The sequence below is a fragment of the Larimichthys crocea genome, unplaced genomic scaffold, assembly GCF_000972845.2.
Source record: "Larimichthys crocea isolate SSNF unplaced genomic scaffold, L_crocea_2.0 scaffold630, whole genome shotgun sequence".
In the NCBI taxonomy this organism is placed as follows: domain Eukaryota; kingdom Metazoa; phylum Chordata; class Actinopteri; family Sciaenidae; genus Larimichthys; species Larimichthys crocea.
Window position 1 is genome coordinate 46,342 of NW_020858293.1, and position 14,776 is coordinate 61,117.

At 40.3% G+C, this 14,776-nt stretch overlaps 1 protein-coding gene across 4 annotated transcripts; it reads right to left on the reverse strand.

Annotated features, from left to right (window-relative positions):
* Nucleotides 1-3,940: 3,940 nt before the first annotated feature.
* On the reverse strand, nt 3,941-14,476 carry mthfr (methylenetetrahydrofolate reductase (NAD(P)H)). Of its 4 annotated transcripts, none has more exons than XM_010752642.3 (12): nt 14,313-14,476; nt 13,493-13,754; nt 12,891-13,129; nt 11,868-11,978; nt 11,583-11,776; nt 10,274-10,524; nt 9,694-9,828; nt 8,901-9,081; nt 6,642-6,824; nt 6,177-6,278; nt 5,970-6,089; nt 3,941-4,843 (listed from the first exon to the last, which is right to left on the reverse strand). In XM_010752642.3, exons 2-12 carry the CDS (start codon nt 13,738-13,740, stop codon nt 4,622-4,624), a joined length of 1,986 nt encoding a protein of 661 aa, XP_010750944.1. In that variant the 5' UTR covers nt 13,741-13,754; nt 14,313-14,476; the 3' UTR covers nt 3,941-4,621. The 4 variants fall into 4 exon arrangements, with proteins under 4 accessions (XP_010750944.1, XP_027132637.1, XP_010750941.1 ...); XM_027276836.1 differs by having other exon boundaries at nt 14,241-14,476; XM_010752639.3 differs by having other exon boundaries at nt 14,157-14,476.
* Between the last annotated feature and the right edge of the window lie 300 nt (nt 14,477-14,776).

The window sequence follows — 14,776 nt, forward strand, 5'->3', positions numbered from 1 at the left end:
TACAAAAAGTTGCTATATTTCGGTATACATATTATGGTCTTTACAGAATGAATGAGCTCTGCTATGATTTGTGCATTATGAAATGTTTGTGCCCTACCATCTGTAAAGTGTTCAGAAAATAAATTATATCATAAAGCAAAGGTTCATTGTTTGTTGTATTGTTTTTGAATGTATTTCAGTGCAGGTTAATGATGACAGCTGACTTCCTATGATGAAAAACTGTAGGATTGGGATAGTATGGTGTAGGTGTGTAATAATTGGGTAAAGCTAATAATTAACCAGAATTAATGATCCATGACCCAGTATGGGTCAGGATGAACAGCTGCTAGATTGCTGAAATTTCATTAATATCAACGCTACTAATGATTTTCACTCACACACTGTGTGAGATGAAGCCGTTACAGCGAGCAAAGCAACGACTGTACAGAGTTAGTCTGAACTGAATTAGAGTTTAGTATTCAAATTTAAATTCAAATTTTATTTGTATAGCCCAAAGTCACAAAGTACATTTGCTCTGAGGGCTTTACAATCTGTACAGGGAGTGACACCCTCTGTCCTTAGACCCTCGGTTTGAGTGAGGAAAAGCCCACAAAAAACTCTTTTAACAGGGAAATCAACAGAACAAATCAACAGAGACATATTGTACAATTACAATGAATGAGCTGAATTAGAGTTTAGTCTGAGTTTGTACCTGATGTTCTTCACACTGGACAGGTAAGTGAGGTAGTAATTGTCATGACTTTTCCATGACTGCTGAAGTCGGTCTGTGGATGCTTGAAAAGAAAAGAGCAGCAACTCATCTTGAGCTGAATAATTAGGACTTTATTCAAAGAAACACGTGAGTTTGCGATGCATCCACTGATCGGATCCCTTCCAAATCTCCATGCCGAATTGCCCAAATTGTTGTACCCCTCTTCTCCCAGGCTAGGTCTTATACTCACAGGAAAAACATGAATAAACATTCTGAAAATGTCCTTTTAAGGAACCAACTTCCATAATTGTCTTCCCTAACTTACTTTACCACATCTGTTTCATTACCAAGAGATGGACAATGAAGGTAAAAGAAAGGTAAAAAGCTCAGCAGAACCTCTCACCATTTTCCCCAGAAAGATCGTAAATACTATAGAATGTTTATTCTTCATGCAGAGAGAGGTCATAAATACTATTGAATGTTTAGTCTTCACAGAGAGAAAGGTCATAGCAAATTCTTAACCTTAGGAGAGACCAATGAGATACTATGAAATGCTTATAATGCTTATAAGAAAATATACCACATTCCCCCCTCCGCAGCTTTCTAAAGTCACGGCAGAGAAACACAAAGCTTATCACAAAGCCTATAAATTATCTTCAAATTTTCTTCTCACTTGTTTAACTGCAACAAAGTCCCTTTTCCCAATAATCAATTTTAATTTCTGATACACACTACAATTTAAGTCAACTATTTTAGTATTTTCCCTTACAGTAAATCCTATGCGCACATTATTTTTAATTCCTTTTAAACTAGAGAAGATCTCACCCACAGGCAAATCAGGATGAGGAACTTCCCTTCAACTCAATCATGTCCTATTAACAACAAAAATAATCATCACAGAATATTGTCATCTTTTAACATAACTCATTAGAAAGAAATCAAACTGTATCATGCAAAAGAAATATAGCATATAAAGAGCACAAAAACATATATTCAGTTGAAACTATTAGCCATGTTGCCTCCAAATGTAGCAAATTTATCCATGGTTGGCTAAATCAATCGATCCAATTATCCTCCCTTGTATCTTATTAGTCATTTTATTCCCCATATTACTTATTTATACTGGTCCCTATTCAGAGTTTTGAACACCTCTGCTCCAGGCAACAAGGCTGAATCCCATTCCTAAAGTAAATAATAAAGTCATCATTAACATATGAATATATATTCAGAACAATTCAGTTAACAAACATATCACAAAACAAATCAAACAAACATGTATACATGGATCACTTAAATGGTAAATTAATTGAATATTCATTAAGCTATCACTAATTAACATAGTCATCTTAATATATGATCACACTCTAATAAGGTCAAATACTCAAAATGGATACATTTCCATCACACAACCCTCTGTCACTACTTCTTCTAAACTGTTCAGTTGACTTCCAAAAAACAGTCAAATCTCGTCCTTGCTTCTCTGGATCTTCCTCATCTTCCAAAAGGGATGAACTTAGACCTTTGCTGCTCGTACGCAAACAAGTAGTTGGCATTCATCTGCCCATAAGCAACTCATGTGGTGTCATATGCAACTAACTCAATTCAGTTGAACGACACACCATTAATGCAAGTGGAAGTGCTGCTACCCAGTTTAATCCCTTATGTTGAAAAATTTTAGCAATTTGGTGTTTAATTACTCCATTCTTTTTTTTACAAATCCCCTGACTTTGGCAATGATAGATCACCCTGAGACACTGTTTGATTCCTAGCTTTTATAGAATCAGCTTCACTGTTTTATCGATCTAGAATCATCCATTATTGCTACTTATACGATCAATTTGTTATTTTCCTTCTAACCTCCCCCCTTGCAACATGGGCAAGCCCATGTGCCTCCTGAATCATTAGACCCAACAAATCAGGGGTGCCACAATTAATCCCTCATGGTTTCTCCACAAGCCTGTGGAGTCCTGACTAGCACCTCTGTCCACCCCCAGCTGTCTGTCTATGGCATCAACCGCTTCCTGCATCAATATCACATCCCTAGGAGTGATCTTATCCTCTCGCTCTATCTCATGGGTGACTAGAAGAACTTTCCCTAGTTTATTTTCACCTGTAACTGCTTTGGCAGCTTCATCAGCTTCCTTGTTACCTTGTGTTTATCTGACGTGTGCTGCACACTTAGCAATTGCAATCTCCTTAGGCTTCATCATAGCCTGCAACAACTTCCCTATCTGTGCATGATGCTATATTGGAGAGCCATCAGTCCAATACTCCAGGTCTGCCTCCTTTAATGGAAGGGCCAGCAAATCTGACCTGAACCTTGAGTACCACTCTGCTTCTTGTATGCAATCATGAGGTTCTCCTTCCTCCAAGGTTGGCAAAGTCTCAGCTGGATTCACTGAGACTTTTTCTTGAACATATTGCAACTTTTTCTGAGAAACCTTAAGTCCGCGTTCTGCCAATATCTGTAGCAGCCTAACTGAGTCTTCATGAAATGTTTCTTTATCAACTGAGGAGATAATTATATCATCCACATATTGACACACTTTGCTGTTTTTTTCCCTGTCCTATGTGAGGGAAATGCTTGAATCCTTGAGGTAGTCTTTGATACTGGTAAAACTGCTCCACATGATATTACTGCAGCTAAACCAAATAGCTTCACTTTCCCTCTGGAGCCTCTATCTCTGCTGGAATTACTACCAGAGGATCTTAACACAGGTAGTAATCAAACCAAAGATGGTGCCATGTGGGTAGCCACTTGTTACAGCAGCTCTAAACTTTTCTTACAGCTTTTAGTGTTTTTGTGTACTTTTGTTTTGCCACATCAACACTTCAAGCAAGTGTGCAGCTATGGATGTGCATATTGTTACAGTTGTAGTTTCCATCTTGCTGTTTTTTTTAACTTTTTGGTATGGTTGCGGGAAACTCATTCAACCATGGCTCCATTGTTTACATCTGGGATCAGCTGTTGGCCTGCCGCTAACTAACTTAAATAATTCAATGGATTTCTTGCCTCACCCTCATGACTTCAACAAGTACTGTTTGTATTTGTTGTATTTGTAGGTGAAGACTGACCTGAGAACAGTCTGCAGGGAGAGCAGAACATCAGTGGTCCCCTCGCTGCTAAACTCCACTATGGAAAGAAGAGCTCTTGAGCCTCCCCCCCCCCCCCCTTTTTTTTTTTCAAAAAGCCCAGAGATTGGATGTAGGCTGTGTCATGAAGTCTTTGTAAATAAAACAATGTGTGAGTACATTTCTGTGTTGTGGCATTTATTTATTTATATTTTCTACACATAAATGTCAAAAGCTGCAAATCAAGAAAAAATACTAAGGGATTTAGGGGATAACCAATGGTGTTCAGCGACGTGTGGTCACTTAATGCTCAGTGAGTACACTTGGATTAACTGCACTTCCTGTTCCCCACCCCCATACCCCCAGACAGACCTGGTGGACTTCTGTACTGTTCTAGTTGATGATATCATATCATCATCATATAGGGTTTTTCGTTAATGTGTAGTGGTGCGGTCTCTGAATAGCTAATGAAGTCACTATAGGTGCAGTAACTCCCATTAACTCTGGTCAAACTAAGTTAAAAAGGTTCAGACATACACCTCATCTTGATCTAAACAACATCACACATTATGAAAGATCTATTTTACATGAAAATAAAAACATTTACTGTTTTAAAAATTTTGTGGGGTTTTCTCATTTGTTATGTTTCAGTGTTAAAAATATTCAAAGATATTTTATAAAAACTTTTTTTTAACGATATTTTCATTCACTCAAATGTAAAAACATTTATAAAAAAAAAAGTTTTCCTGTAAAAAATACTGTTAAGTACACTTCTTACTCACAATAGCAGCTTTTTAAACAATGCATAAAATATCAACACTTCCACAGTTTTCTTTCTTTCCCTAAACACAGTGAATCTTATTCAGAGATTGCTCCATCACTGAGTGGCTCTGGAGGTGCATCAAGCAGCTCAAACATGTCATCAATGACCTGCCACAGACAGTTCTCCAGAGGAAAGTCATTGTCCACCAAATTGACCAGGAAGTAGTTGTCGTGGATATACTTGATGATCATTCGTGAAGGAGACTCATCTTCATAGAGTTTAGCCCACTGCTCAATCCACAAGGCAAAGGCCTCATCCTGGGGAAAACATGGGGCAGGTTTAACCTTTGTGTCTGACATGGACACTTTTGTCCAATTCTGATTTTCATTTTGTGACTATTTCATAGTGGTTTAAGAAAGAGCCTTGAAAATTGGTAAAGGTTAATCATTTTTCACCAATTTTTGAATTCCAAACCTAATCCTGTATGCGCCTTCCAACTCTGAGAAAATCAACTTTCCGGCACATTTACCATGTTGGACACTTTTGTCCAATGTGGTAAATGTGCCTGTTTGATGCCATAAAAAAGGCAGATATGAGAATTTATTTTCCATTTTTTTTTGCATGAATCTCCTCTATTGATCCAAACCATTGATTTAATTAATTTCAAATAATTTAACCCCTCCAATGCCAGAAAATAGAGTCCATGGTAAAAAAAAAAGGCACATGTAAAGGGGGTTATTTCCAATATAGTGAAGGCAAATTAGATCCACCTGGGCCTATATGTAAACAAGGTCTTAACAGGGGTGGGTGTGTGTGTGTGTTTGTTTGTTTGTTTGTTTGTTTGTTTGTGTGTGTGCTAGTCTGTGTCATGTGTGCACATTGCCATTTTATGCCATTGCCCCATAGACTTCAATTTATTTTATTTATTTTTAAATAATGGAAGTCTATGGGAGCCATTTCTTTAATCTGACTACACAAAAAAAAACAAAAAAACCCTGGAAATCAATCGTGTTACTCATCAATGACATATCCAAGACTGTTATAATCCCCACAAACCAAATCCAATTTGCATTCAGTATATCGGAAATAACCCCCTTTTCATGTGCTTTTTTTTTTTGGATCAATAGAGGAGAAGTGGATTAGAAGATGCATGCAAAAAAAAAAAAAAAAGGGCAAAAATTCTCAAATATGCCTTATTTATGGCATCAAACACATTGGACACTTTTGTCCAAGTGGTACTTGTTCCAGTAAAAAATATTAGGGTACAAAGGGTAATAGGCAAACACAATATGCTTTTGATTTATGTTGATGTCCCCATCATCTCACATCAAAGTGCCAATTCTACTTCACTAACCTTTCCATAAGACAGGCAAAAAGCTTTATTATCTATTATCATATATGATAAGTGAAATCCCTTTCAGCACTGGCAGACCTTTATCTTACCTTCCAATACATGAAGCTGACTGGGTCTGCTACAGTAGGCTGAACGATTTCCCTGCCAGGAAAGATCCCCCATGTCACAGCGTTAGGCTGCATGTCAGGGGCGTTGGTGAGGTTATGGCCCTGCATAAAATAATATTTAATGTGACATATTGAACTAAATGCTCACACACAAACATGGAATGACAGAAGCTTTCTGTTTAAACTTACATGCACATTAACAATGTGGTAGTTGACACGGGGCTCATACTTCTTCAACACTTTGAGGAGGGCAGTTACATTTTCACTGGAGGTGAAGAACTCCAGATAGGCCTGTTGGATTTAAAACAAGAGGATTAAGGTAGCATCTGGATGGTTGTGGCTCAGGACATAGGGTGGGTCATCTAGGAATTTGAGGGTTTAATTGCTGCAGTCCAATCATAGTGTCATTGTGCAAGAACCCCAAATTGCTCTCAATAGCTGTGATGTCAGTGTGAATGTATGTGTATGAGCATCAGTGTGAGCAGATAGGAAGCACTGTATGGCTCCTAATGAGCATTTGAGTGGTTGGTAGATCACAAAGGCACTTTTTAACTACAAGTCCATATCAGATAGAAGACCCCATTCTCTATCCATTCCACCCCATTCTCTATCCATTCCAACCAAACGCACAAACAAGACAAAAAGTTCTCTTACCTTCTGAAAGACATAGCCCCCTGCAGGTCCCCAACCTACTATAGGGTCTGTGGAAGATTTGCCATTGATGTTGGGCTGGGAGTTGATGGTGAGGACTCCTCTTCTGTTTACCTTCTCTAGCTCATCTTTCAGCAGGTTGGTCTCTGGGGCCAGAGGCTCATCATTCCATGGCAAACACATTACCTAGCAGGAACCATAGCCTGATCAACATGGTTAATTTTTAATTTTTGTCTTTAAAGCATCAATTTCACATTTTGGGAAAGACGCTTATTTTCTTTCTTCCTGAGAGTGAGATGTGCACAGAGTAAGTAAGTAGTTAAGCACAGAGCTGGAGTCAGCTGTAGTCTAGTCCAAATAGAGGCAAAGGACAGTGCAGCACCTGATGAAGTTAGGCGCATGTCATCCTCTCCGGGTTGGGCTCTAGTTCAAAATTAAGGATTAGAGATAAGGTTTGGAAAACATCTTTCCAGTATTTTTTCCAGGCTGGGACATGTCCACAACATGTGGATAAGTGCAGCCTCAACTCTCTTACATTTCTCGCTGCAGCTGCAGTTGGCCTTTAAAGCATCCCAAACCATCAGGCTAGAGGTTTCAGGTGAGGTATTTGTATCAAAGGAGAAGGTAATCTGCTCCTCCATAAATTTCACAAAACCATCATCTAAGTCGATTTAAATGTCTATGTCTCGTCATTTGAGGGAGGCCAGGAAGCGTGCCTGGTCAGATATCACTACACTCTGATAACCACAGGTGAGGGCCAGTGTTGATCTTGACAAGGAAAGAGTCTATCCTAGACATTGGTGGACATGTGAGAAGAAGGAATACCCCCTCCTGTTTGGGTGGAGATATTAACATACATCGGAGACACCATAATAAGGTATGAAGGACTAAATGAGTGAGCCAGATTCACTCATTTTACCAGCATTGGGGGAAAAAAACAATCGGTCCAGTACAGGATCCAACCTGCAATTGAAATCCCCACAAAGTATGAGATAATATGAGCTTAGTTCTGTTGCTGGCTAACGTAACATGATGCCTGGATTAGTAAAACCACATTTAGAGAACATGCTCAGTTGCAACACACAGTTACTGTAATGCGATTTTGGTCATTCGATTTGGATCGGGACACTTGTCACTAAATCATCAAGCAATCCAGAGATCAACAATCGTGTACCTCAGAGGAACTTCCAGACTCCCCAGACAGTATCTGTCAGAATTAGAGGAAATCCGTAGGAAGAAAATGCAGCTACAGCAGTCTCAAAGAGCATTATACGCAGAACTGACTGAACTGAAGAAGACAAGAAAAAGCTGATGTGATCAGTCCAACACACCAACTCACCATGTCACCCTGTCACAACTAACCTTCCTGACACTGTGTGCTACCTGAGGATAGGCCACCCCTACAAGCAAAATCTGGTCCTCCAAAGTACCTCCCACCTCCACCTCCCCCTCCACTGGAAGAGCTGGAGGGAGAAGATGGTGACTGGCCTGACCCCTGTCCATGGCTAGGAACTGAGGAAGCAAACAAGCCTTCTCCAGTCATCGAACCTATGCTGAACATGCTGGAGAAATTGATGACTTAGCTTAAAGTCATAAGGGATCAATCAATAGCCACCTCACCAGCAGTTAAGATGTCATCCATACAACTGATCACAGGGTACCAGAGATGAAGTGGTAAGCCTCAAGCAGACCTTAATGCTGTATGGCCCAGACTTGTTGCAGATTCTTATCTTAATTCTGCAACCTCATACACTGACACCATGACAGCCCCCCAGTCTCTAAATACACAGCTAGAGACAGAGCTATCTAAGACCAACTTTCTAAATGGATAAGGACACATAACAGATGCTGGCGTTGTGCAAGATCTAACCATGTATCTCAGTGTGACCTGACAGTCCACAAGGCTTTCATAGTGTGACCTACAGTAGCCTTGTGGACTCTCAGAGCAACCCTTCAGGTCCTCTATGCTATGAATACTCAAGAAGAGAAAGAAACAGCCAGAGAAGAGAGATGTCTGTCAGTACCACCATGAAGAGCTGTACCTTGACCAACCACCTGACACAACAGGGTCTTGGCTTAAGGTCGCGCGCACACACACACACACACACACACACACACACACACACACAGGTGCTGATTGGGCAAAGAAGTCATTTAGCTCATATGAGCAACACAGGAAAAACACACGCAATCAACAGTTTGATGTAAAGAAAGTTATCAGTCTTCTGTGTTGTAGAAACATTTTCTGTTCCAGTTGTCTACCTTGTGACCATGGCAGTTTGGTTGGGCTGTGATGTAGCAGGTGAAGACCTCAAAGACGCTCTCTTCATTCTTCAGCTCCTCCCCCCACATCTGCAGCAGTGCATCTTTGGATGACTTGCTCTTCAAGTAGAACAGGTAGTAGTCGTTTAACTCACCAAAAGCTGGAGACGAGGAGTTTCCCCTGAAAACATCAATAACAGGACACCATTTAGTCGTTTGACAGTAGGCTTCACACTCAGTCATTCACATAACTCTATTAATCCAAATTAAGAAAGTAAATTTGTTAATAACATAATTAAATTATGTATTTATTTAAAAAAATGCATCAATGAGGAAATTCAAATTTTGCAGAATATAATTTATATATATACAGTGGTCCCTCGTTTATCGCGGGGGATACGTTCTAAAAATAACCTGCAATAAACGAAATCCGCAAAGTAAGTTTTACAATTATTATACATGTTTTAAGGCCGTAAACCCCCTAACCACACACTTTTATACACCTTTTTACACGCATTTTGTACAGTACTCCCTTAATTAATCAGGACGCAGAACACACGTGCGGTTCTCACTTAGCCAATCAGGACGCAGAGCACAATGCGCGTCCATACTGTTACAGTACGCTGTAAAAAAAGCATGCAAAATTACACTAAAAAAATCCGCGAAACAGCGAGTCCACGAAAAGTGAACCGCGATATAGCGAGGGACGACATTATATATATATATATAATTATCATAGTAGTAGTAGTAGTAGTAGTAGTAGTAGTATCTGTTCACGTGTAATTGAGCTCACCATCTGCCATTGGGGAACTCATCCCAGTCCTGGGTTCTGTAGATGTAGCTCTTGGGCCTGGAAGCCCAGAAGATGGGTCGAACATCTTCTACCTTCCGTTTAGGATGGGCACTCACTGCCCAGGGAAGAGGCCGCCTGTCAAACAAAACAAGCTCTCAAACTATAACCTTTTCATTCCATTCCATAGCATACAATGACCCTGATCTACAAAACAGCAACACTGTTGATGCTGGATAACCTAGCACCCTTTAACATGAATGCTGTTTGTGCTATTGATGTATACAGGAGTACTATGAAAATGTGTTGTTAAGGGCTGTAGATGTCACACTTTTCAACTTTCATTATATTTCCAGTATAACAGATCACTAGCCATACTGTGATATAGATACATGTGAAATGTTATATGCTTTATTGGAAACATAACACAGCACACACATATTTCTTTTGTTATAAAAACTGTCAACATTATTAAAGTTTAAATTCAAGTTCTTGGAAATACCGTAAAACATTTCTATACTTTGCTAGAGCATGAAGTACATTTGAACTGGGAGTATTAAGCAAGCAGAGAGACATTAGTCACCTGGGGTCTTCTATCCACAGGCCCAGCTGTCGAAGCACCTCCATGGTCGCAACCTCTCGATTCAGTGTATAGAAATGGAGGCCTGGTACGTTGCCACTGTCTAGCAGCACATGGCACATCTCCACTGCCTGTTGGATTCCGTAGTTACGGATGGCAGCATCATTATCTTTGATGGGCTCGATGACTTTGGTGATCTCCTCTGGTACCTCAAGCTTTGACAGTTTGACAAGCTGACGTAGAGACTGGTAACCCTGGAGATGAACAAGGTAAAGTTCAACTTCTAACTTCATCTTCAATCTATGGAGTCTTTACAGAGACATAAAGAAAGATCTGTGGTAAGCACTCAAGAGTTTCTCCTGCACAAAAGACTGGTTGCGGTTTATGGGGTTCAACTTTTATATGTCTTGTGCACATGGGAAATGATGTGTTGATCACCAGAAACTATTTGGTTATTGATATTTCAGAGTTTGATGTCCTGTTATTCATCAACCAACATGCTAATACTAACATTGCTAATATTGGCCTAGCAAATCTATTGGCTAACATCTACTCTGGAAAGTCCAATAAAACGCAGGGCACAGTGGAACAAAGCGCTACAGCAGGAGCACAGTGAACTCTTTGCAATCAGGCTACTGAAAAAATATGAAAAATCATGAAAACAAAGAATCCTGTCAAGGAGGTAATGAATCGACCTAGTGTTGTTTACCCTACTTTTACGGATAAGTATGTATGCATCTTCTACATTTAATATGCCAATGTTTGTCTATCACTCTTTATTTTATTTCACCTAATTAATAAAGCAAGCATGTCATACTTACAGTACATATTGTGCCTATGTTTGAAAATGCTAAAAACAATAAAAAGGATATTGGTCCTTGCAGTTTCATGAAGCTGTAGAACTGGCTTACCAGTAGAAGGCCATAAAAAAAATAAAAAAAATCAGCCTGTGATATGTTCATGACAATAAGAACAGTATTTCTATTCATGGAAGCAGCAGTGAGTTACCTGAATTCTAATAAACGTTTCATCCTGAACGTGACGCACACGATACATTTGAAATAATGTGTCATTTCCTAGTGTTTTTTTGTTGTTGATTTTAGTTCAAATGAATACACATCCTTGAGATATCACCATATCTGTTTACAATGATAAACAAAAGTTTATTATCTGAACATTGAATGTGAACAATTGTTTCAGTAGAATAAAATACCGCTATCACGTTTTTTCCCTACGGACACCAAACGCAACATGTCTTTAGGAGACTCAAAATTGCGCAAAAATACATTCACAAATATAAAATCTGAGTTACCTGAATGGGAAAGATTCCAGGTAGGATGGGACATGTGATACCAATTGCTCTGCAGTCATCCACAAACTTCAGGAAGGATTCTGCCCTAAAGAACAGTTGGGTGATAACAAAGTCTGCTCCAGCATCCACCTTCTCCTTCAGGTGTCTGAGATCCTCCTCATAGCTCTCTGCCTCAGGATGGCCTGTGGGGTATCCTGGACACAAACATATTTAATTCACTTACTGATTCTTTAAAGGGAGTTTTACCTAAATTTTCTACTACCAGTGTGGAGGAACAAAACATACCAGCGACACAGATGTCAAAGTAATCGTCAAACTCTGACCGGATATGTTTAACAAGGTCGATGGCATAGTTGAAGCCTCCCTCCTCTTCCTCCCAGTCTGCTCCCACTGGGTCTGGAGAAAGATCAATACATCACCACTCAGCTGGAAGCCACATTGTTTATTTAGGCAACATTTTTCATTTATGTGACATAACTAACAGGACTGAACTGTTGAACATGAAAACACATTATACAGACATCACAGAACATGTCTCCCTCATAGGTGCCATTTCAACACAATTCTCTTAATCAATAAACAACCAGTTTGGGCAGGGGTGGAACTAATATTTACTCCTCTTTTCTGAATTTTCCCAGCCACTCAGAGTCATTAACTACAAGTTACCACACATTTTTGAGTAAAAAGCAGGAATTATAAATTATTTTGACTATAGTTAGGGTCAGAGGCACATATGTTGATGCATTATCACAGACTGGTATATGTCAAAGTTTAGTCAGGATATTGTTTTGAAACCATTTCATTTTTTTTAATGGCAGCAAATAGTCACTCCTGTTGTCCTCCTGGGTAAAACTGACCCATCTAGTTTGACTGTTAAAGCACAAAATGTGTGCGTGTGTGTGTGTGTATGTGCATGTTTACAAATGTGTAGCTTTGAAATTGTGTGTTGTCTGGAGGCCCAATGCCAATGTTTACAATTTTACAAAGAGTTGGAACACCTGTTTCTTTGAGTGTGTCTGCATGTGCGTGCATGTGTGTGTGTGTGTGTGTGTGTGTGTGCTCATTGGAAAGCGCAATAGTGTGACCCTTTTCACCACTAAATGTGGGTGGGTTAAATTGACCCGGGAAGACCACAGACGCTGTAAATTTTAATAAAACACACAAAATTCTACAAAAATAGTCATAATTAATTTGACTTGCAAAGACCATAGTGTGGAACCATCAAAGTTATGACATATTAACTTTTGAAAATGGGTCAAATAGACCCGAAGACAACAGGAGGGTTGTTATGAATGTCACATTTCTTACCTCCCCTGAGTGCCATGATGTTTTTGAGGCCCAGGTGCTTTGCTTTGCCCAAGTAACCAGTAATCTTTTCTTTGGTCTGGTTGCAGCAGGTCAGGTGGAGGATACTCTCCAGACCACAATAGTTGACTGCTGTGCTGGCAATCATCATGGATGAGGTTTCCTTGTCTGAGCCTGGGTCCCCTGCTGGGTGCCAGGTAATGTCAATAAACAGCGGTCCTCCAGAGCCCATACGGTCAAATCTGAAGAGAAATGACATGTTCTAAAAACACGGTCCAGCTGTTGTTTGAATCACTAGTGATAGTGCCACGTTGATGAACCCTGCCATTGATCTCTGTACTTTCAGTAACCCTCGTTTCTAGAACTCCAGAACTGGATCAAAGTGGATCACTGTGACATATAATTCAACTAGCTTCTTGGAGCTATTGCCCACTGTTGTTGACCAAGGCAGCCGGAGGACAGTGGAGTTTGTGCTGAGACAAAGATTTTTTTAAAATAAGAAATTACAACGTTTCACTAAATGTTTTGAACGTGTCCTTGTGTCTAACCTTTGGGTGGTTCGATTCTAAGCGTATTTCTATAGAATCCAGTTTGAGTTCACATGCCTTGAGATGAGGTTGACAGCTCCACTGGCTGTGCGAGGAGGAAAGAATTCCAGCGAGAACCAGCGGTCTCCAGACTCCATCCTCCTCCGCATCTTGTCCCGCAGCCTGTCCGCCCGATCTGCGTCCAAAACCGGCGTAGAACACCGGGAGCTCTCCTTGGAGCTCTCTCCGCCGCTGTTGCTGGCCCCGCTGGAATCGCTCTTACATGACTGCATACTACAGTCCAGGCGCTGAACGTGGTTCACCATGACAGCAAATTATACTAAAAGAACAGAAAAGAACCCGGTTGTGTGAATTGAGAAATACTGCTGCAACCTCACTTTGACCACGCGTTTTGTCAATATACAGCCCCAACTGAAAGTTAAACAACCCCACTCTACCATTCCCCACCTGGTCCCATCATACCAAGGACTAAGGACTAAATAAAGACTAAGGACTAAGCATGACCTCTAAACTGCCTTATTTGTAGTTAACATGCGAGTGAAGACGTGTGGTAGCAGCAAACCCCTATTTAAAGCCCGCTAGCTCTCTCTGTGTCTCACAGCGAGGTTAGCCTACTGGTTATTACATGAGAGCATGCAGAATGTCCACAACAAGCCTCAAGCCAAAGCCGGGAACGTTCTCTTTACGTCGGGAAACATAAAGCGCGTGTAGCTTCTCCCACCTCCCGCAGCCGCCCGTCTTTATGTCGCCTGTGGATTTGTTTCCATCCAAGACGGGACATTAGTCGCCAGAGAAAGAAACGCACATGGGTAGTCTGCTGGGAGAGTAGAATGTCCGGTGTAACGGTTTAACGAGCGACTGTGTTAACTGTGGCTACCTTTAGTGTATCTGTGGATGTCGTAGTTAACAACTGTTGAAATACGAGCTATCAAATAAGACAGGGAAGCCCAATTGGTTTATTTTGGCGGCATTGTAACGTTAATGAAAAAACTGCACAAAGAGCCATTCACGAGGACCGCTACGTATTTTCTGTTTTCAACAGCTGTCGTAGCTACCACCATAGACATATATACATAGACGCCGCATTGAGCGGGTTGGTCGTTGGTCGCGATACGTCAACTGTCCGCCATATTGGATGTGGCAGATCTGCCCGTAAACTAATACAAGGAAATGGACTGAACTTCATAAAGCGCCTTTCTACAAAGTTCTTTAAGTTAATGCCTCTTATACACCCATTCACACACACACTAATATATCTGGTAAAAAATAGGCACCAAAAACAACGTATGTAACTTTTAAAGTGATGATTATAAATGTTTACTGCTTATGTTAGCACCAAAC